At 44.0% G+C, this 24,124-nt stretch overlaps 1 protein-coding gene across 1 annotated transcript in view; it reads left to right on the top strand.

Annotated features, from left to right (window-relative positions):
• Positions 1 to 24,124, top strand: part of LOC125463872 (dynein axonemal heavy chain 17-like) — a 364,283-nt gene that overhangs the window by 225,764 nt on the left and 114,395 nt on the right. The window contains exons 37-42 of the mRNA XM_059653668.1: positions 483 to 674; positions 2,958 to 3,224; positions 4,532 to 4,693; positions 7,103 to 7,336; positions 17,065 to 17,229; positions 17,315 to 17,410. Coding sequence (XP_059509651.1) covers positions 483 to 674; positions 2,958 to 3,224; positions 4,532 to 4,693; positions 7,103 to 7,336; positions 17,065 to 17,229; positions 17,315 to 17,410 — 1,116 coding nt within the window. The remainder of the gene's footprint in view (positions 1 to 482; positions 675 to 2,957; positions 3,225 to 4,531; positions 4,694 to 7,102; positions 7,337 to 17,064; positions 17,230 to 17,314; positions 17,411 to 24,124) is intronic.

Raw genomic sequence — 24,124 nt, 5'->3', positions numbered from 1 at the left:
TTTCTTCTTTTACTACCCCTTTATAATTTATATGTTTACGAAAGACTGTGAGTCTGCTCTTTATTTTCGTTGCCAGTGTTTTCCTCATAATTCCTAGGACTGTGCGTCAATTAGTTGCTTTACCCCCGCCTTTCTGAACATTCAGTTTTCCTGTTGGTTCTTATGGAATTAGGGCTGAATTGTGGATTTCAGTTGAAGACATCCATAACTTAATAAATGGCAGAGCAGGTTCCAAGGGCAGAATGCTATTCCTGTTCTTGTTTTAAATGATATTGAAACCATGTGTATACATCATTCAATAAAGTAATAAATAATAGAGTAAACAAGGAACAATGAAATAATAAACATGACAGAGATTACTCAGGTAGTAGTATTTTAATCTTAAAATATACTAAATGTTTTGTCTTTTTAATTTCAGAGTAACATAAAATTAATAGAAAAGCATTTTATTGCATTCTTTGTTAACATTTCATATTTTATAGGTTCTGTTTGAAGATGCAATGGCTCATATCTGTAGGATAAATCGTATTTTAGAATCACCCAGAGGAAATGCACTACTTGTCGGAGTTGGAGGCAGTGGAAAGCAAAGCCTGTCTCGGTTATCAGCATATATAAGCTCTTTAAATGTTTTCCAGATCGCACTTAAGAAGGGGTACTCTGTTAGTGACCTCAAGGTAAAACAATTCTCAATATATAAGACATTTCCTTATATTGATTTTTACAGCTTTGTCAGAATCTTATAGTGGTCTAAGCAATGTGGGCCATGATGAGATTTGTGGCAGAATCCTATGAGGAGTGTGTCAAAGTCTGTGTCGACATTGGGAGCAATTTACTTCATCTTTTATGCTGGTGACAAGCAACATGGCAAGTTTCATGCTGGGCAGTAGTGAGCTACCAATTAAGGGGGCTTATTGCTTAATGAGTGCTTTGTTGATGGCCCAGCCCACCTCATTAACATTCATCTTCCCATCTTACCAAACTTTTCAAATAAGCAACACATTTAGAAAATCTGACATAGAAACCAAAGCAAGTACCTGGTGAATTCAGCTCACCACTTGCTCAAAATGACCATTCGCTATGACTAGGTGAGTAGGACTGAATCAGCTTCTTTTTTCCAATCTCTTCAGTTGGATACAACACAGATTTACATTCTTTCATTGTGAGGCTATATTTCTCTTCAAACAAAATTGAATTATTTCATAACTGTTGTCGTGATAAGGATACAATTACAAGGTTTGCTGCAGTGAAAGAAAGACCAACTTTATTACATGTCAACACTAAGAAATGATAACAAAGATGTGATGTGAAGCTTGCACACTGATATCTTGTTAAAACAGCTTGGTGTCCCATACAAAATGAAGATACAAGGAACATACAGTTCAAAGTCTTTAGGGTATCCTTGAGGCATAAGCTATTCTGACGAGGCACTGTTAGGAGGAATATCACAGCAGGCAGCGTTCAGGATCCTGAGCACCAGGCCACATGCACACCTTTTCATCTTTCTCTTTTACTTTTTTTTCCATCTTACACCTTTCCCTTTGTTTCATTTTGGCGATGATGGCGGAGGAAGACAGTAGTGATGATGCGTCCTACGCTGGACTCATGGTGGTGGGGATAGCAGAGATGGTGGCCCAAGTGTGGCATGGGATTCAACTAAATGGCAGCAGTGAGGGTGGATCTGGCATAAGACCCATGGCAGCAGCGGTGGCAGTGAATGTTGGGCCCAATGCAGGACTCATGCCAGTGGCTGATGGTGAAGGTTGGGTCGAACACAGGACTCATGGCCGTTGTAGGGGTGGGCCCAGTGCAGGATGCATGGCTGTTGCAGCAATGGCAGCATCTGTGACATTGTTAGCAATGGCAAGGATGTGACCAGTGCATCAGCATAGATGGCAGTGGCGTCGGGGATGAAGCCCTGAACTTGGGCCTTGCTGGAGCTCCTGGATGTGGTGATGGTTCCAGGGCCCAGCCGATTTCCAGCGTTATGGCCACGTAGGTGTGTGGCTGGACAGAACTGAATAACTTTCAAATATTTTGCTTTAATTTCTGTTTTATGGCATTGGAGAGTGGCGACTCTCTGCACTTTTCCCTCTATTCCAGCACTCCAGTACACATGGCAATAAAATCTAATCTAATCTGTTGTTTAATTGATTTCTTGAATCATCAGCAGTAGCAAATATTTCGATGTCCATTTTTGCTCTCAGTATTCTAATCCTCTGTTAAATGTGTCTTATCACTGAGCACTTTTTGTTATTGATAGACGGAGAGAATTTTCTCCCGCTCCAGTTCCACTATCTCAAATCAATTTTCAATTTACCATAAACATATTTAAATAGGCTGATTTGAGTTCATTGTCTTGAAGCTTGATAATCACAGGTGATTGATTTCCAATATGTAAAAATTCTCAGGCAAGTGTAAATCAAAACAGGAAGTTAGGGTCTTTTCATGCTTAACTGGATTGATTGGTGTCAGTGCCTTTTGATAAAATGTTAATTTCAGTTTAGACTGATTTTGATATTTCAGCATTGGCTTCATGAAACTTTACTAATTTGTATGGTTAGGTGACTACTGAGGCCATTTTAATTGATTTCTTGAATCATCAGCAGTAGCAAATATTTTTGCTTCTGTTTTTGCCTTTTTGTAAAACCAGTCAGTCACAAAATTCCTAGGTATTAGCTGATAGAATTCAAAAATCAGTATGGCATATTTTAACACAATTGTGCCACAATGCAAAATGCTAATCAATTCTGTAGTTCTTTACAGGGAGAAAATGTGTTTCATGCTTTTATAGATTCATCCAGTAAAGGTTTTAACTACCCTCAAAGTCATTGATCAATTGTAGAATATTTATCCATCCTTACAGCCTTAAGTATTACAATTCTGTTGGGGAAACAAAGCAAAAACATATGAAATTAATTGCAAAAGTTGATTTATTTTATGATTCCTGTTTAAATTAGGTGGATCTTGGTGCTCAGTATATCAATGCTGGAGTAAAAAATCATGGAACAGTATTTATGATGACAGATTCCCAGGTGGCAGAGGAGATGTTTCTTGTTCTTATCAATGACCTTTTGGCATCTGGTGAGATTCCAGGACTGTTTCAGGATGATGAGTTTGAAAATATTGTTGGTGCAATGAGAAATGAAGTTAAATTACTGGGTTTGCAAGATACCAAAGAAAATTGTTGGAAGTTCTTCATAGATAGAGTGAGGAGGCAACTAAAGGTATAGTTAATAGAATTCTTTTAATAATCTTTAAAACAAACGTGTTGTACAGGCGCATATGATGTTAAATAGAGAAACCAAAGGCAAGAATCATCTTCAGATGAAAGAGGTTACTGACTAACAGAAAGTTAGACCAGAATGTGTAGAACTAATTCAGCCTATATTTTAAATATCACATATTCCATCCTTTTTTGTGATATTTTGATAAAATATATGAAAATTAAGAGGTCAGAAAGTGATTTAGAAAGTTTACTTAAATACGTAGTTTCTAAGAATGTTAACTGCTGAAGAGTTTGTCACTGCTGAAGAATGTTATGACATACGGACAAGTAGCTGATTGTGAGAAACCAGCAGTTTAGTTTGAGTCCAGTTAGAAGATTAAGTTTTCAGTTGCAGACTAGCAGAAGAACTAAGTTTCCAGTTCAGAAAATATTCTCAGCTTAGCAGAAAGGTTTTAGCTCGTGAAATAAACAGCTGAAAGTATATACATTATATTAACGTTTTCAAGGTGTGTTACAACCCGGGGATAGAGAGCCATCCAAATCATATGTTCTAACACTGGATCTGCACCACAGTGCATTTAAGATATCTGATGAACTTCAAAATTGGTCAATTGCTCCTAATCAGATTTTAGAAATAATTAATCTTGGACACCAATTTCATAACTTAAACAAAAATAAACAGTTTATTGTTAATAATGTAACTTTAGCGGGACATGGGTGAACTACAGGGAAATCTAATTAACATTTATGATCTAAGATCAATCTTCTTTGATCACAGACAGCCACCCACTCATTAACAGACAGACAGACACGTTTAAGAGATAGCTTTCAATACTTACGTATTTTTTTAAAATTATCAGTTTGATAACCATTTAAATGATGAATACCAAGTATGCATGAAATTGATGGGTTGTATGACAGGCATGAAGGACTGAATCTTGCTTGAACCCTGAAATCACCAGTCACTTTACCTGATTTCACATAGATTGGGGCTATTTTCTCTTACCAGAGTAAATCTTCCTCCTTAATTCAATAGAAGTTATTATAAAGCCACAAGAAGAGAAAGAAAAATGTCTTAAAATCATAGTTTTTAATGCTAGAGTTTTTTGATGATAATAATGGCACCAGTAATTAATAAATTTAAAAGTTATGAATTCATTAATTAAATATACAACAAAAGTAATTATTTACTGAGACTAAAATTTTATCAGCAAGTCAGTCATCATAAGATTTTTAAATTCTTTACAAATTACAAGGCAGTAGTGGTTTGGCCTTAGAACTACCAATGTCTTTTTGGTCTTGAAGGTTGTTTTATGTTTTTCACCTGTGGGTTCAATTCTACGAGTACGTGCTCGAAAGTTTCCTGCTTTGGTAAACTGCACATCTATAAATTGGTTCCATGAGTGGCCAGAAGAAGCTTTGGTGTCCGTCAGTAAACGTTTTCTTGAGGAAACAGAGAGTATTGAGGTAAGAAAATTTAGCAGTTTTCTTTTGTATATATTTCTTTAGTGCAAATGTGATGCAAGCAGTAGTATGTAAGGTGTTAACTGCATTGACTATGGATTCAAACCATGTGTGGTTGAGATAGTACCACCTGAAACAGGAACCTAAATGCCCAGATTTTTGAGAGAGGAAGTTTTTAATTATAATTCCAGCTGGGGGTTGAAGCAGACTTCTGCAAAATCAGCCTGTGGCGTAGATTGCTTGAAAAACAGAAGCTGGTTTGGAGGCAAAAAACAATTCTAGACTGAGAGGTCAAATTCCAGCCAGTGAACAGAAGTAGCACAGCTCATAAAGTAGTTCTCAGTAGAAAAAAATATAGCGATTGAGAAGCTGTAGGCTTAAGACATTTAAGGTACAAAATTGAGGGATTCTTCGCAAGTTGAAAAATACGGATTCTAGGAGCAGTACAATGAATGGTTAGAAATATGTGCCATTTGGTGGATCTTTTAGCCATAGAACTCAGTGTTGACAATGCTGCAGTTCAATTGGAATTGAATCCTAACTCTTGCAAGAATAAAGATATTGAAACTCTACTGAGGAGGATCAGAATTTTCAGAGACTGCATGCCTGATATTAATGTTCTACATGCCAAAAGAACTAACTGAGAAAACTGAGACCTACTGAAAACAAAAAATGCTGGAGCTCAAAGAGAATCAGTCAGCATCCATGGAGAGAAAGCAAGTCCCTGTTTCAATTCTAGATGACACTTCACCTCTGCTGATGTGAAGTGTGGAGGGGACAGCATTTATGCAATAGTTGGGCAGTAGGGTGGAGTGTTGGGGAAGAAAGAACATTGATAGTTCATATTAAGTGACTGGAATGTGAGAATGGCAGAGCAATGGTGTGTCTAACAGCCAGACTGGAAAGAACAAACAGCCGACTGGAGTTGGGGGAGGTGCAAAAGCCCCCATCGTTGTTGTAACAGGCATTTAAAGTATACTAGAAGACTCATCTAGACATGAAATGTTAGTTTTCTTTCTCTCCGTAGATTTTGTCTGAGCCACTGTGATCTGCAGCAATTTTTGTTTTTAGTACAGATTCAAACATTGTAGTAATTTGCTCCTTTGAAGTAATATGTATATTTTTGCCAATTGTTCTCATAGTTTGCCAATGAATGAACATCATCTGTAGCTTCATCATTTTTAGTCAAAAATACATCCATTCACACAGCTATTTACCTGCTGTAATCTAGTCCATCAAGCTTCCAAGTCATCATCTATTTGGCACAAGGAGTCATCTTGAATATTCAAATGATTCAACATACTTTTGGTACCTAACCCTAACCCTAACCCTATCACAGAAGCATCGCCAGGTGCATGGAAACCTCATCTCACAGGAAATGGACTCCATCAGAAAAATGAATACATGTTGTGTAATTTTTAATATACAACCATTTATCCATTTTCTACTAAATTAGTTAAAATAATTTAGGTGGTCTGTTTCTTTTTAAGTTCATGGATATGCTTCAAAATCTATCTTTTTATAAGGTGGTGTTACAACACGTCCATGACACTGTTGTTCTAGTCCCATGATTCCACAGGTCACAACATCAAATGTAAAATAGTTTATCCCGTTATTAACGTGACCAATTAAATACTTTATATAGGTTTAAATAAAATTTATTAAACAAATTTCTCTATGTAACACAACATTATTGGTTTGTTATAAAAACTACCTTTACTCATTTAAGATACAAAACTCACTAATATGTATAGACTGTAATATGGAAATATAAATGTTTATTCCTCTACCTTAACACCCAAAAATACACGTACACACATGTGTTCACTCACGCTAGGATAGATGGGCTTTCTGGACAGAAAAAATATTAGTCCATTGGCTTTTGTCCATTAAAAGGAAAGATAACTTTCACACTGTCTTCCAGTCCAATGGTCCGATAATTGTAAATCAAATATCTTCAGTTGTCTCCAAAGTCTTGACAGATACAGCCTGCTTATAAACTAAATACTATGAAATTATTTCAATCACTCTTCCAGAAAAGGGAATAGATTTCACCCTGAGCTCATGATAGGGTTTTTGTTTCAAAAAAAGTACAGATCAGTTGGTAACCTCCTTGCTTGCAGCTTTTTTTGTCCAAATGAAACCAAGAACAAACTCCAAACCAAACTTTTCAAAACAGACCTAGGAGGAGGTCCCCATCAAAACAAGCATTTATTGCAAGTGATGTGATTTCCAGGAAATTTTGTGACAAGTATGTTCCAAAGTCCATAGTCACTTATCAATGACCTCTGAAAGAAACAAGCGCAAAATTTGGAATAAAATAATTCTTTCATTACAGTTGTATTATTAAATTGCAAGTTTTATTTGACACAAATGCACTGAATACTTTTTATATACTGAATTACCTTTCAGAGTGATGTAAAGAATTCTATAAGCCTGTTCATGTCATTTGTACACAAAAGTGTCCAAGAGATGTCTGCAATCTACCTAGCAACTGAAAGGCGCTACAACTACACCACTCCCAAAACATTTCTGGAACAAATAAAGCTCTATCAAAGCCTACTCTCAAAGAAAAGGAAAGAATTGACTGCTAAAATGGATAGACTTGAAAATGGTTTGGCTAAACTTAATAGCACTGCTGGCCAGGTTAGTGGAGTTCTGATGTTTCATTTTTCTCAATAAATTTACTGAACATAAAAATGGAAAAAAAATCTTATTTTTTGTTATGATCTCAGCCAATATACTACAGCTAGTTGAATTTCTATTTGTGTTACCTTTGATGAGACGAGCACTACTCTCTACTTCTGGAGAGTAGTCAGTGTAGTTCCTATGTTTAAAAAGGGCAGTAAGGATAATCTGGGAAATTACAGGCTGGTGAGTCTTACATCAGTCATCGGGAAATTATTGGAGAAGATTCTTAGAAATAGAATTTAATCACATTCAGAAAAATATGGACCTATTATCAATAAGCAGCATGGCTTTATGCAGGAGAGGTTGCGTCTCACAAACTTGATTGAGTATTTTTGAGAATGTAACAAAAATGTTTGATGAGGACAGGGTGATGGATATTATCTCCATGGACTTTAAAAATGCCTTTGACAAGGATCCTCATGGCAGGCGAATACAGAAGGTGAAATCACATGAGATCTGTGGTGAGCTGGTAAGGATGGATACAGAACTTGGCCATAGAAGGCAGACAGTAGCAGTGGAAAGGTATTTTTCTGACTTTTCTATGACCAATGGTTTTCTACAGGGATCAGTACTGAGACCCCTGTTGTTTGTAACATCTATAAATGAATTGGAGGAGGATGTAGGTGGCCTGACTAGAACATTTGCAGATGACACAAAGATTGGGGGAGCTGTAGATAGTGAGGAGGATTGCTAGAGGATACAGCAGGGTATAGATAGGCAGGAAACTTTGGCAGAGAAATGGCAGTTTGAATGTAATCTGGACACGTTAGGTAATAAAATGTGAGGCTGGATGAACACAGCAGGCCAAGCAGCATCTCAGGAGCACAAAAGCTGACGTTTCGGGCCTAGACCCTTCATCAGAGAGGGGGATGGGGGGAGGGAACTGGAATAAATAGGGAGAGAGGGGGAGGCGGACCGAAGATGGAGAGTAAAGAAGATAGGTGGAGAGAGTGTAGGTGGGGAGGTAGGGAGGGGATAGGTCAGTCCAGGGAAGACGGACAGGTCAAGGAGGTGGGATGAGGTTAGTAGGTAGCTGGGGGTGCGGCTTGGGGTGGGAGGAAGGGATGGGTGAGAGGAAGAACCGGTTAGGGAGGCAGAGACAGGTTGGACTGGTTTTGGGATGCAGTGGGTGGGGGGGAAGAGCTGGGCTGGTTGTGTGGTGCAGTGGGGGGAGGGGATGAACTGGGCTGGTTTAGGGATGCAGTAGGGGAAGGGTAGATTTTGAAACTGGTGAAGTCCACATTGATACCATATGGCTGCAGGGTTCCCAGGCGGAATATGAGTTGCTGTTCCTGCAACCTTCGGGTGGCATCATTGTGGCAGTGCAGGAGGCCCATGATGGACATGTCATCAAGAGAATGGGAGGGGGAGTGGAAATGGTTTGCGACTGGGAGGTGCAGTTGTTTGTTGCGAACTGAGCGGAGGTGTTCTGCAAAGCGGTCCCCAAGCCTCCGCTTGGTTTCCCCAATGTAGAGGAAGCCGCACCGGGTACAGTGGATGCAGTATACCACATTGGCAGATGTGCAGGTGAACCTCTGCTTGATGTGGAATGTCATCTTGGGGCCTGGGATGGGGGTGAGGGAGGAGGTGTGGGGACAAGTGTAGCATTTCCTGCGGTTGCAGGGGAAGGTGCCGGGTGTGGTGGGGTTGGAGGGCAGTGTGGAGCGAACAAGGGAGTCACGGAGAGAGTGGTCTCTCCGGAAAGCAGACAGGGGAGGGGATGGAAAAATGTCTTGGGTGGTGGGGTCGGATTGTAAATGGCGGAAGTGTCGGAGGATAATGCGTTGTGTCCGGAGGTTGGTAGGGTGGTGTGTGAGAACGAGGGGGATCCTCTTGGGGCGGTTGTGGCGGGGGCGGGGTGTGAGGGATGTGTCACGGGAAATGCGGGAGACGCGGTCAAGGGCGTTCTCGATCACCGTGGGGGGAAAGTTGCGGTCCTTAAAGAACTTGGACATCTGGGATGTGCGGGAGTGGAATGTCTTATCGTGGGAGCAGATGCGGCGGAGGCGGAGGAATTGGGAATAGGGGATGGAATTTATGCAGGAGGGTGGGTGGGAGGAGCTGTATTCTAGGTAGCTGTGGGAGTCGGTGGGCTTGAAATGGACATCAGTTACAAGCTGGTTGCCTGAGATGGAGACTGAGAGGTCCAGGAAGGTGAGGGATGTGCTGGAGATGGCCCAGGCGAACTGAAGGTTGGGGTGGAAGGTGTTGGTGAAGTGGATGAACTGTTCGAGCTCCTCTGGGGAGCAAGAGGCGGCGCCGATACAGTCATCAATGTACCGGAGGAAGAGGTGGGGTTTGGGGCCTGTGTAGGTGCGGAAGAGGGACTGTTCCACGTAACCTAAAAAGAGGCAGGCATAGCTGGGGCCCATGCGGGTGCCCATGGCCACCCCCTTAGTCTGTAGGAAGTGGGAGGAGTCAAAAGAGAAGTTGTTGAGTGTGAGGACGAGTTCAGCTAGGCGGATGAGAGTGTCGGTGGAGGGGGCCTGGTCGGGCCTGCGGGACAGGAAGAAGCGGAGGGCCTTGAGGCCATCTCCATGCGGAATGCAGGTGTACAGGGACTGGACGTCCATGGTGAATATGAGGTGTTGGGGGCCAGGGAATTGGAAGTCCTGGAGGAGGTGGAGGGCGTGGGTGGTGTCACGGACGTAGGTGGGGAGTTCCTGGACCAAAGGGGAGAAAATGGAGTCCAGATAGGTGGAGATGAGTTCGGTGGGGCAGGAGCAGGCTGAGACGATGGGTCGACCAGGGCAGGCAGGTTTGTGGATTTTGGGAAGGAGATAGAAACGGGCCGTGCGGGGTTGGGGAACAATGAGGTTGGAGGCTGTGGGTGGGAGGTCCCCTGAGGTGATGAGGTCGTGAATGGTGTTGGAGATGATGGTTTGGTGCTCGGGTGTGGGGTCATGATCGAGGAGGCGGTAGGAGGTGGTGTCGGAGAGTTGGCGTCTGGCCTCGGCGATGTAGAGGTCAGTGCGCCATACTACCACTGCGCAACCCTTGTCTGCGGGTTTGATGGTGAGGTTGGGGTTGGAGCGGAGGGAGCGGAGGGCTGCCCGTTCTGCGGGGGAGAGGTTGGAGTGGGTGAGAGGGGTGGAGAGGTTGAGGCGGTTAATGTCTCGACGGCAGTTGGAGATGAAGAGGTCGAGGGAGGGTAGGAGGCCTGGGGGTGGTGTCCAGGAGGAGGACTTGTGTTGGAAGCGGGTGAAGGGGTCAATGGAAGGAGGGTTGGGTTCCCGGTTGAAGAAGTAGGCATGGAGGCGAAGACGGCGGAAAAACTGCTCTATGTCCGACCGTGACTGGTATTCGTTGATGTGTGGTTGTAGGGGGACAAAGGTGAGCCCCTTGCTAAGGACTGACCGTTCGTCCTCAGTCAGTGGGAGGTCTGGGGGGATGGTGAAGATGCGGCAGGGCTCAGTGTGGCTGTCTCCTCTGGGGTTGCAGGCTGTGGAGGTTGTGGGCGGAGCGATGAGGTCGTCGGCCGTGGGCGGGGTTCTGTCGGCCGTGGGCGGGGTTCCATCGGCGTCGGCCGTGCGCGGGGTTTCGCCGGCCGTGGGCGGGGTTCCGTCGGCGTCGACCGTGGGCGGGGTTCCGTCAGCGTCGACCGTGGGCAGGGTTCCGTCAGCGTCGACCGTGGGCGGGGTTGCGTCGGCGGTGGGAGGATCGGGGTGGGCGGCAGCAGCTGAGGTGAGGGTATTCCGCCGTCTTCGCCTCCATGCCTACTTCTTCAACCGGGAACCCAACCCTCCTTCCACTGACCCCTTCACCCGCTTCCAACACATTTCCTCCTCCTGGACACCACCCCCAGGCCTCCTACCCTCCCTCGACCTCTTCATCTCCAACTGCCGTCGAGACATTAACCGCCTCAACCTCTCCACCCCTCTCACCCACTCCAACCTCTCCCCCGCAGAACGGGCAGCCCTCCGCTCCCTCCGCTCCAACCCCAACCTCACCATCAAACCCGCAGACAAGGGTGGCGCAGTGGTAGTATGGCGCACTGACCTCTACATCGCCGAGGCCAGACGCCAACTCTCCGACACCACCTCCTACCGCCTCCTCGATCATGACCCCACACCCGAGCACCAAACCATCATCTCCAACACCATTCACGACCTCATCACCTCAGGGGACCTCCCACCCACAGCCTCCAACCTCATTGTTCCCCAACCCCGCACGGCCCGTTTCTATCTCCTTCCCAAAATCCACAAACCTGCCTGCCCTGGTCGACCCATCGTCTCAGCCTGCTCCTGCCCCACCGAACTCATCTCCACCTATCTGGACTCCATTTTCTCCCCTTTGGTCCAGGAACTCCCCACCTACGTCCGTGACACCACCCACGCCCTCCACCTCCTCCAGGAATTCCAATTCCCTGGCCCCCAACACCTCATATTCACCATGGACGTCCAGTCCCTGTACACCTGCATTCCGCATGGGGATGGCCTCAAGGCCCTCCGCTTCTTCCTGTCCCGCAGGCCCGACCAGGCCCCCTCCACCGACACTCTCATCCGCCTAGCTGAACTCGTCCTCACACTCAACAACTTCTCTTTTGACTCCTCCCACTTCCTACAGACTAAGGGGGTGGCCATGGGCACCCGCATGGGCCCCAGCTATGCCTGCCTCTTTTTAGGTTACGTGGAACAGTCCCTCTTCCGCACCTACACAGGCCCCAAACCCCACCTCTTCCTCCGGTACATTGATGACTGTATCGGCGCCGCCTCTTGCTCCCCAGAGGAGCTCGAACAGTTCATCCACTTCACCAACACCTTCCACCCCAACCTTCAGTTCGCCTGGGCCATCTCCAGCACATCCCTCACCTTCCTGGACCTCTCAGTCTCCATCTCAGGCAACCAGCTTGTAACTGATGTCCATTTCAAGCCCACCGACTCCCACAGCTACCTAGAATACAGCTCCTCCCACCCACCCTCCTGCATAAATTCCATCCCCTATTCCCAATTCCTCCGCCTCCGCCGCATCTGCTCCCACGATAAGACATTCCACTCCCGCACATCCCAGATGTCCAAGTTCTTTAAGGACCGCAACTTTCCCCCCACGGTGATCGAGAACGCCCTTGACCGCGTCTCCCGCATTTCCCGTGACACATCCCTCACACCCCGCCCCCGCCACAACCGCCCCAAGAGGATCCCCCTCGTTCTCACACACCACCCTACCAACCTCCGGACACAACGCATTATCCTCCGACACTTCCGCCATTTACAATCCGACCCCACCACCCAAGACATTTTTCCATCCCCTCCCTTGTCTGCTTTCCGGAGAGACCACTCTCTCCGTGAGTCCCTTGTTCGCTCCACACTGCCCTCCAACCCCACCACACCCGGCACCTTCCCCTGCAACCGCAGGAAATGCTACACTTGTCCCCACACCTCCTCCCTCACCCCCATCCCAGGCCCCAAGATGACATTCCACATCAAGCAGAGGTTCACCTGCACATCTGCCAATGTGGTATACTGCATCCACTGTACCCGGTGCGGCTTCCTCTACATTGGGGAAACCAAGCGGAGGCTTGGGGACCGCTTTGCAGAACACCTCCGCTCAGTTCGCAACAAACAACTGCACCTCCCAGTCGCAAACCATTTCCACTCCCCCTCCCATTCTCTTGATGACATGTCCATCATGGGCCTCCTGCACTGCCACAATGATGCCACCCGAAGGTTGCAGGAACAGCAACTCATATTCCGCCTGGGAACCCTGCAGCCATATGGTATCAATGTGGCCTTCACCAGTTTCAAAATCTCCCCTTCCCCTACTGCATCCCTAAACCAGCCCAGTTCATCCCCTCCCCCCACTGCACCACACAACCAGCCCAGCTCTTCCCCCCCACCCACTGCATCCCAAAACCAGTCCAACCTGTCTCTGCCTCCCTAACCGGTTCTTCCTCTCACCCATCCCTTCCTCCCACCCCAAGCCGCACCCCCAGCTACCTACTAACCTCATCCCACCTCCTTGACCTGTCCGTCTTCCTGGACTGACCTATCCTTTCCCTACCTCCCCACCTACACTCTCTCCACCTATCTTCTTTACTCTCCATCTTCGGTCCGCCTCCCCCTCTCTCCCTATTTATTCCAGTTCCCTCCCCCCATCCCCCTCTCTGATGAAGGGTCTAGGCCCGAAACGTCAGCTTTTGTGCTCCTGAGATGCTGCTTGGCCTGCTGTGTTCATCCAGCCTCACATTTTATTATCTTGGAATCTCCAGCATCTGCAGTTCCCATTATCTCTGATACATGTTAGGTAATACAGTTTGGAAAATCTAATCAGGATGGAAGGACACAGTAAATGGTAGAACCCTTAGAGGCATTAACATGCAGAGGAATCTAGGGTTTGGGATCAAGGGACACAGATTCACAATTCCCTGAAAGTGGCAAGAAAAGTGGATAAGGAGTCAAGAAGGCAAATGGCATGCTTGCCTTCATTGACTGGGGTTAGAGTAGAAAAATTGGCAAGTCATTTTGCAGCTGTATAGGCCACAGTTGACATCAGCTATGACTTTTCAATTGACAAATCAGAGGACACAGTAATATCATAAGCATATATTAGGGTAGTTGAAATTGCATTTCAGAACAGGAAGTGGTTGGCATATCTTGATTAACTGAGGCTCAGGAAGCAGACCCAGTTAGCAGTAAATTAGCAAAGATATCCTACATTGAAGCTGAGGCTAAAATGGTTCCAGAGTGCTGTTACATCAAAGACAGAGTTTTAATGAGGACATAGCGACACCTTCATAGAACTGCAGATAAATATTGGAGGCTTGTTCATCAAATAATGGCAGTGTCCAGATATCTTAGAAGATGTTGCAGGCATCACATGAAGCGTCAATGACAGCGCTCTTCGAAATATGGGAAACGTAGGCATCAACAAATGGGTAGTCTAAATGGCTGGGACTTCATAAAGATTGAGTCCAGTGCTGTACAGTGCCATATATGTCACATGGTAGTAAAGCCAAACATATAATCAGACCAGCTGATGCCTATACCATTCAAAGTTTTCAAAGAGCTATTTAGTTAAGTTGTAGTGAGTTGTAATGGACTAATACCAAAAACAAATGTAGGACAGCAGAATGTCCAGTTATGAACATGCTAACTTGATACCTAGAGGCTGTTCTTTTAAGAGCCATTACAGCGAATGAAGTAGTGGAAAGGTTAATTCAGATTTTTATTCATTACGGACTACCGTTGAAGTACAGTCTGATCAGAGTTCTGCCTTCATGTCTCGAGTTTTCCAGGAAATTTTTAAACGTTTGGGACTAAAACAATTGAAGTCAACTGTGTAACATTCACAAAGCTAGTAAGCTTTTTAGATGTATCATTAGACTCTCAGAAATCATGTTTAAGGCACACTGTCACAAATACTCATGGGATTCAGGCAACATGTTAGTCATTTTCTTATTTGCTACTAGATATTTTCCAACTTAGTCAACTGGATTTAGCTCATCTGAGATAACAAAGTGTCGAGCTGGGTGAACACAACAGGCCAAGCAGCATCCCAGGAGTTGCTTGGCTTTCTGTGTTCATCCAGCTCTACACTTTGTTATCTCAGATTCTCCAGCATCTGCACTTCCTATTATCTCTGATACAATTTTAGGTCATCTGAGTTGGTTAACGACTATGAGATTAGGGGTTTGTTAAAATTGATTAAGGAGAATTTCTTGAATGAGAAAGGTGTATCCGCAATGTGTATCCATGTTTCTGAAAAGGTTCACAAGAAGTCTAATAGATTGTTTGCCCTCATTTCAAAGGGTTGGAGTGTAAGATTAAGGAGTCTTATTGCAACTGTACATGGTGTGGTAAGACCACATCTGGAAAATGGAGAGCAGTTTTATTTCCTTATTTAAGGAAAGATATTATTTCATCAGAGGCAGTTAAGAGAAGGTTCACTAGCTTGATCCCCGGTATGTCTTATGAACAAAGGTTAAACAGGTTAGGGTGCTACTCATTGGGATTTAGGAGAATGAGAAGTAATTTCATTGAAACGTTTAGAATTTGTAAAAGGCTGAGAGAATGTTTCCCCTCATTGGAAGATTTAGGACCACAGGGTACCATCTCAGAATAAAGGTGTGCCGATTTAAGACCGAGATGAGGAGGAGTTCCTTTTCTCATAGATTTGTGAGTTTTTGGATTTCCTTGCAATGGAGAGCCGTGGAGGCAGAGTCCTCATATACATTAAAGCTGATTTAGATTCTTAATCAGTAGGGGAGTCAAGCGTTATGGAGTAAAGACAGAAAAGTGGATGTGAGGCATGTCAGATCAGCCGTATTCCTTTGAATTGCAGAGCAGGTTCTAGGAGCCAATGGGACCCTCCTGTTCTGACTTCTTACAGTCTTATGGTCCTACAGTACAGGAGATCTTTTGGCCAGTTTGCCAAATGGAACCTTCCACCTTCTTTCAAAACCCCCCCCCCCATCCTCAGTTCCTGCCACAGCACTGCAATACCTTTCCTCTCAGATAATTGTCTAATTGCCTTTCTGAAGACATAATTTAATCTGTATGCATCAAAATCTCAAGCATTGCAACTCAGATCCTAACTACTCATCCTGTAAAACATTTTTGCATGTTGATTGATTGATTTATTGTCACCTGTACCGGAGTATGGTAAAAAAACTTTGTTTACGAGCAGTACAGACAGAACATAATTAGCAAGGACAAACCGCTCATAGGGTCAAAAATACATTTGGACAAGGTATGCAGGTTACATTCCACAGGGCGTGCACTAGGCAAGATCAACATTAGCAACTCCAGCATTATTTGAAGTTAGAGAATCCATTCATCAGTCTAATAACAGCAGGGAAGAAGCTGTTCTTCAATATACTGCTGCATGTATTCAAGCTTCTGTATCTTCTGCCTGATGTAGGAGGTTGTAGGAGAGCATTGTCAGGTGTGATCAGTCTTTGATGATGTTGGCAGCTTTTCCAAGGCAATGAGCCATGTAAATGGAATCTGGGCTGTGCACACAATCTTCTGTCATTTCTTATGGTCCTGGGCAAAGCAGTTGCCATACCAGTCCATTATGCAACTGGGCAGTATGCTTTCAATTGTGTATTTCTAGGTGAGGAAACTTGTGGACATGCCAAACTTCTGGAGCCACCTAATGAAGAAGAGGTGTTGTTGTGCCTTCTTGACCATTGCATCCACATGGGAAATCCTGGACAGGTTGTTGGTTATTATCACTCCTAGGAACCAGATGCTCTCCAACCTCTCTACCTCAGCTCTGTTGATGCAAATAGGTCTGTGTTCTCCTTTCGTCTTTCTGAGGTCAATGATTGGTTCTTAGTTTTGCCGACATTGAGAGAGAGGTTGTTCTCATTGCACCACATCGCCAAACCCCCTATCTCCTTTCTGTATTCTGACTCATCATTGTTTGATATCCAATCCTACTATAGTGGTGTCGTCAGCAAACTTGTAAATGGCATTCAGTTGGAATTTGGCTACACAGTCATAGATGTACAGTGTGTACAGTTGCCATTGCTCCTTTTGCCAATCATCTTTATTTAACGTCTTCTTTTTGTTGATCCTTCCAATGAGAATAGTTCCCCTGTATCTAACGTGTTAATGACCCTCATACATTTGTTCTGCAAAAGCAACCCCAGCATCTCTAACCTATGCACATACATATTCTCTTTTAATAATGTAATAAGTCATGAATGGAGCAAGTATGAATATGCCTTTACTATACAGGTAGATGATTTAAAAAGTAAACTTGCTGTACAAGAAGTGGAGCTGCAACAGAAAAATGAGGATGCAGACAAATTAATTAAAGTTGTTGGACAGCAAACAGAAATTGTGACCAAAAATAAAAGAATTGCTGATGAGGAGGAGAAAAAAGTACAAATCATTAATGAGGTAAAGTACTTTGCTTTAATTTATCAACTTATTGCATTAATCTTTGAAATTTGAAGAGGTTTTTAGCTGTTTTCTTTATGTTTAGAACGTAAGAGAAAAGCAACAGTCTTGTGAAGAAGACTTGGCAAAAGCAGAGCCAGCTTTAATTGCAGCACAAGAAGCACTGAATACATTAAATAAGGTAAAACTAAGAAGTAATAGCCAATGTGCAATGACATTATTCATAGGTTGAATGCGATTTATTTAGAATGGTTTTTATTCTGAGCTGGAATGTTGGTCGTATTTGGAGCTGGCAGCATGACACATCCTGGCTTGGGGTGCAGCATTTCGTTGGAATAAAACATAAATATGTTTGGATTGAAAAGCTACCTCAACATTGTTCATGAAGATTGAAGCAGAGAATCCCAGACAACACACCTGTATAAATATGGAATGAATTTACATCTGTCAAAATATTAAAAACACCTGAGGAAAATCATCAAAAATGTAATTGCCTTGGTTTTTCTGGTTCTTTCTCAGGTACACTAGTGAGGTTATGTTGCATGAGTAGCAACAGCTTTAAAAATGTAAACTTAAAAAATTGGAAAGCGAGGTAATCTTATGAAGTTGCATTCTTGTCATAGCAACATAACCAAAGAATGCACACGTTCAGAATTTGGATAAATGCCCCCATGATTTGTAAGCCACTTACTCCCGATGAGTGATATTTTATCTGAAATATCCCTCTAGTAACAGGACTATATGTTTATATATCGGGTATAATAGTTATAGACATTGTGAAAATGCCTTTACTTGTTCTTTAGGTCAGTCGGCTGGACAGCTGGTTTGTGTTGCAGAGTGATGCCAAGTGTGAGCTCAATTCTTGCGCTGGCTGAGGTGAACCATGAGGGAGTCTCCTTGTAAACCTCCCCCCATCACTTGAGGTGTGGTGATCCTCAGGCTAAACCACCAGCAGTCATCTATCTCTAGTGAGAGAGCAGTCCTTTGGTCTCGTGGCAATTTTACTATTTAATAAAGCGCCATAGAGTGACTATTTCGTTTAGCATGTAGCACTTAGGAACTACTATTTCAAAATGGAATTTGCCCTTTTGCGTGGTTAAGGCTAGATTTTTAAGATGGCCATAAGTCCTCTCAGAACTGGATTGAAACTGACCAAACCAGTTTCACTGAGTAGTCTTACAAAGAATATTCATGTGAACTACTGTTTTTAATATGGAAATTAACACCTCAGATAGCTTCTATTTATACCTAGATCTTGGAATTCACTCTTGATTGTTACTCTAATATGACAATGAAGTTTTATAAATATTATGTAAGATTGCTTCTGGATTTTTTCTTCATCTTTCTCTGGAGATTACATGGTTTAATGTTAACTGTCTGTGTTATTGACTTTAATTTTAATTTCTGGTTCATCATGGGTTTGGCACATATGCAGAAAACGCTTCCTTTTTAAAAAAATTCTCCTTTACTTCCTTAGCTTAGTTTTCCAATGTCTTAATGTAAGCATTGTATATTTTCAAATGCATTGAAACTGGAATAGGAATTGTGAATGCTATCAGATTGCATGGATCAGTTGGAACAATTAGAGACAAAGAGGACTTTACAAGAGTAAGAGTAATACTACTTGGATTCCTCATTCCGGATGTTAATTAAAATCAAATTCCAACATCTGCCATGGTCCCCAGAATCTTGTCTGGTCTCTGGATTAACAGTCCAGCAATAATACTATTAGGCCATTTCCTCTCCTGAGCGGAGCAAGTTAAATAGTCAAAGAAGACAATAGCTTGGCAGAGAATGAGATAAGACTGATAAATTAAACTGCATTTACTTCAATGCAAGAAGCCTGACAGGTAAAGCAGATGAACTTATGGCATGATTGGGAACATGGCACTGGGATATCATAGTTATTACATGAACGTAGATCAGGAATGGACAGGACTGGCAGCTTAATGTTCCACAGTATAGATGCTATAGGAAGGATAGAAAGGGAGGTGAAATAGGAGGGAGAGTGACATTTTTGGTTAGGGATATCATTACGGCTGTATTTAGGGAAATCATCCAGTGAAGCTGTATGAATCGAACTGAGAAATAGGAAAGTGATGATCACCTTGTTGGGATTGTATTATAGGTCCCAAAAATTCAGAATAAAAGTTGTAAAGGTTTAACTTTCCAAACATAGACTGGGACTGTCATTGTGCTAAGGGCTTGGATGGCGAAGAATTTGTTAAGTGTGTACAAGAAAACATGTGGAAACTCTAGGATATACCTACAGGACTTGACCTTCTTGGGGAATAAGGCAGGGCAGTGACTGAGGTAATGGTGGCGGAGCACTATGGGGCAAGTGATCATAATTCTCTTTGTTTTACAATTGCTTTGGAAAAGATAGAACTAATCAAAAAGTTAAAGTTCTAATGAAATAAGGCCAATTTTGACAGTATTAGACAGGAACGTTCAAAAGTTGATTGAGGGAGGCTATTTGCAGGTAAAGGGCCAGTTAGGAAGTGGGAGGTCCTTAAAGAGGAGATAATGAGAGTTCTGAAACAGTATGTACCTATTAGTGTGAAGGGCAAGGCTGGTAGATATAGGGAATACTGGATGACTAGAGAAATTGAGGCTCTGATCAACGTTAAAGAAGAAGACATATGTCAAGAATAGATAGGTGCGATTGAGTGAATACATAGCGGAGTATAAGAGCAGTAGAAATATACTTAAGGGGGAAATCAGAAGAGCAAAAAGAGGACATGAGATAGCTTTGGCAAATAGAGTTAAGGAGCATTCAAAGAGATTCTACCTGTATGTTAAGGGTGAAAGAGCAACTGAGGAGAGAATAGGGACCCTCAAAGCCCAAAGTGATTATCTATGTGCGGAATCACAGGAGATGGGTGAAATACTAAACAAATATTTCATGTTTCTATTTACTGTGGAGAAGCGCATGGAACCTAGGGAACTTGGGAAGTAAATAGTGATGTTTTGCAAAGAGGTCATATTAGGAAGAGATGCTGGAGATCTTAAAATGGATAAAGGTAGGTAATTCCCTGGGACCTGATCAGGTGTTTCCTAGAACTTTGTGGGAAGCTAGTGAACACATTGCTGGGCCCCTAGATGAGATATTTGTATCATCGACAGCCACAGTGAGTTTGCGGAAGACTGGAAGTTGGCTAATGTGATGCCATTATTTAAGAAAGGTTGTAAAGAAAAGCCAGGGAAGTATAAGCTGGTAAACCTTATGTCAGTGGTGGGTCAGTTGTTTAGGGGATTCTGAGGGACAGAATTTGTAAACATTTGGAAAAGTAAGGATGGATTAGGGATAGTCAACATAATAAAATGTGAGGCTGGATGAACACAGCAGGCCAAGCAGCATCTCAGGAGTACAAAAGCTGACGTTTCGGGCCTAGACCCTTCATCAGAGAGGGGGATGGGGGGAGGGAACTGGAATAAATAGGGAGAGAGGGGGAGGCGGACCGAAGATGGAGAGTAAAGAAGATAGGTGGAGACAGTATAGGTGGGGAGGTAGGGAGGGGATAGGTCAGTCCAGGGAAGACGGACAGGTCAAGGAGGTGGAATGAGGTTAGTAGGTAGATGGGGGTGCGGCTTGGGGTGGGAGGAAGGGATGGGTGAGAGGAAGAACCGGTTAGGGAGGCAGAGACAGGTTGGACTGGTTTTGGGATGCAGTGGGTGGGGGGGAAGAGCTGGGCTGGTTGTGTGGTGCAGTGGGGGGAGGGGACGAACTGTGCTGGTTTAGGGATGCAGTAGGGGAAGGGTAGATTTTGAAACTGGTGAAGTCCACATTGATACCATATGGCTGCAGGGTTCCCAGGCGGAATATGAGTTGCTGTTCCTGCAACCTTCGGGTGGCATCATTGTGGCAGTGCAGGAGGCCCATGATGGACATGTCATCTAGAGAATGGGAGGGGGAGTGGAAATGGTTTGCGACTGGGAGGTGCAGTTGTTTGTTGCGAACTGAGCGGAGGTGTTCTGCAAAGCGGTCCCCAAGCCTCCGCTTGGTTTCCCCAATGTAGAGGAAGCCGCACTGGGAAAAGTGGATGCAGTATACCACATTGGCAGATGTGCAGGTGAACCTCTGCTTAATGTGGAATGTCATCTTGGGGCCTGGGATAGGGGTGAGGGAGGAGGTGTGGGGGCAAGTGTAGCATTTCCTGCGGTTGCAGGGGAAGGTGGCGGGTGTGGTGGGGTTGGAGGGCAGTGTGGAGCGAACAAGGGAGTCACGGAGAGAGTGGTCTCTCTGGAAAGCAGACAGGGGTGGGGAATGGAAAAATGTCTTGGGTGGTGGGGTCGGATTGTAAATGGCGGAAGTGTCAGAGGATGATGCGTTGTATCCGGAGGTTGGTAGGGTGGTGTGTGAGAACGAGGGGGATCCTCTTAGGGCGGTTGTGGCGGGGGCGGGGTGTGCGGGAAATACGGGAGACGCGGTCAAGGGCGTTCTCGATCACTGTGGGGGGAAAGTTGCGGTCCTTAAAGAACTTGGACATCTGGGATGTGCGGGAGTGGAATGTCTTATCGTGGGAGCAGATGCGGCGGAGGTGGAGGAATTGGAAATAGGGGATGGAATTTTTGCAGGAGGGTGGGTGGGAGGAGGCCATATGGTATCAATGTGGACTTCACCAGTTTCAAAATCTCCCCTTCCCCTACTGCATCCCTCAACCAGCCCAGTTCGTCCCCTCCCCCCACTGCACCACATAACCAGCCCAGCTCTTCCCCCCCCACCCACTGCATCCCAAAACCAGTCCAACCTGTCTCTGCCTCCCTAACTGTTTCTTCCTCTCACCCATCCCTTCCTCCCACCCCAAGCCGCACCCCCATCTACCTACTAACCTCATCCCACCTCCTTGACCTGTCCGTCTTCCCTGGACTGACCTATCCCCTCCCTACCTCCCCACCTATACTCTCTCCACCTATCTTCTTTACTCTCCATCTTCGGTCCGCCTCCCCCTCTCTCCCTATTTATTCCAGTTCCCTCTCCCCATCCCCCTCTCTGATGAAGGGTCTAGGCCCGAAACGTCAGCTTTTGTGCTCCTGAGATGCTGCTTGGTCTGCTGTGTTCATCCAGCCTCACATTTTATTATCTTGGAATTCTCCAGCATCTGCAGTTCCCATTATCTCTGATACTAGGGATAGTCAACATTACTTTTTGCGACAGAAATTTCTCACGAATTTGGCTGACGTTTTTAAAGAGACGGCAGAGAAGATTAATGAAGGCATTGTCTATATGGATTTCAACAAAGGTAATTAGATACAAAACTGGCTTGAAAGTTGGAGACAGACGGCTGTGGTTGAGGTTTTTCAGATTGCAAGCCTGCGACCTGTGGTGTCCCACAAGGATCGGTGCTGCATCCACTACCTTTTGTTCTTTATATAAGTGATTTGGATATGAATATAGGTGGTATAGTTAGTCAGTTTGCAGATGACACCAAAAATATGGTGTGGTGGACAGTGAAGAAGATTAACTCAGAGTACAATGGGACCTTGATTAAATGGGCCAATGGGCCAATAGGTGGAGAGGTCACAGATGGTGTTTAATTTAAACAAATGTGAGGTGTTGCACTTTGGTAAGGCACACCTGGATAGGACTTGTACTATTAATGTTCGGGCCCTGAAGAGTATTGTCGAACAAAGAGATTTACAGGTGCAGGTGCATTGTTCTTTGAAAATGGAGTCACTGGTAGAAGGGTGGTGAAGAAGGCATTTGGCACCTTTGCCTTCATTGGTCAGTGCATTGAATATAGGAGTTAGTACGTCACCTGGCAGCTGTACAGGATATCAGTGAGGCCAGTTTTAGAATACTGTGTTCAATTCTGATTTCCCTTCTATAGGAAGGATATTATTGATCTTGAGTAGGTGCAGAAAAGATTTACAAGAATGTTGTTGAGACTCGTGGTTTTAAGCTATAGGGAGAGACTGAATAGTTTGGGGCATTTTGCCCTGGAGTGTTGGAAGCTCTGAAATGATCATACAGAGGTTTATAAAATCACGAGAGGCATGGATAAGGTGTATAGCCAAGGTCTTTTTCCTCGTTGGGGAGTCCAAAACTAGACTACAAAGATTTAAGATGAGAAGGGAGAGATTTAATTTTTTTCAAACCAAGGGTGTTGCGTTTACGGACAGAGGAGGTTGCTGCGAAATTGTGAGGTATTTGTGAATTGGAAGGCAGGAAGTTAGAATTTCTTGGAAAAATGATAGTGGGGAAAACTGTGCATAGCCCTTTTAAGATGTGATTTTTTTTTGTGCTTAGAGATTTTTAAAATGTAAATCTGGGTGCAGCAGCTAAAGTTACCAGGACATAAAGAGCTAAAATTGAAATAAGTGTATCAAAAGGCCTCACAGCCGGCAGATAAAACAGCAGTTTTGTTTTGGTACGTGGACAACAAATTTGAATTTAGCCAATCCATTTGAACTAGGCTCTGAGCTCCAAAAACCAACTGAATTTAAATCTGATGGTGTGGACAACATCAAACCAATTCTACTTGAGCAACACTATTTTGTCATTATGGGTATGAAGATGAGGGCATTTGGAAAATTGGGAGAGACCCAACTGCCATCTGAGGGGACAGCCAAATTTCAGCTGCAGCGGAAGTCTGTCATCTGAGACCTAAACCCCATGGCTTTCACATAAAATCATTGAGCTCACTGAAAAGATCCATCAAAGGTACCCCGGCATTTTAGCTCAAAGTCCTCATCAAAGAAATTAATGAGAAAACATCCAAGCTAGCAGAATCATCAGAAGAAAGACATTTATGAAGTAAAAGAAGATTGGAGATAAAGGAGACAAAGCATAGTCTGTGTGAACTTGGAGAGGTTAAGGCTCAATTCATTGTTGTCTTATTATTTGGGTTTATATAAGTGGGATTTGTGTTTATTTGAATAGTATTCCAGTAGA

Source organism: Stegostoma tigrinum, chromosome 22 (genome assembly GCF_030684315.1).
Source record: "Stegostoma tigrinum isolate sSteTig4 chromosome 22, sSteTig4.hap1, whole genome shotgun sequence".
In the NCBI taxonomy this organism is placed as follows: domain Eukaryota; kingdom Metazoa; phylum Chordata; class Chondrichthyes; order Orectolobiformes; family Stegostomatidae; genus Stegostoma; species Stegostoma tigrinum.
Note: the sequence above shows the minus strand (reverse complement) of the source record. Positions and strands in the feature narration are given on the sequence as shown.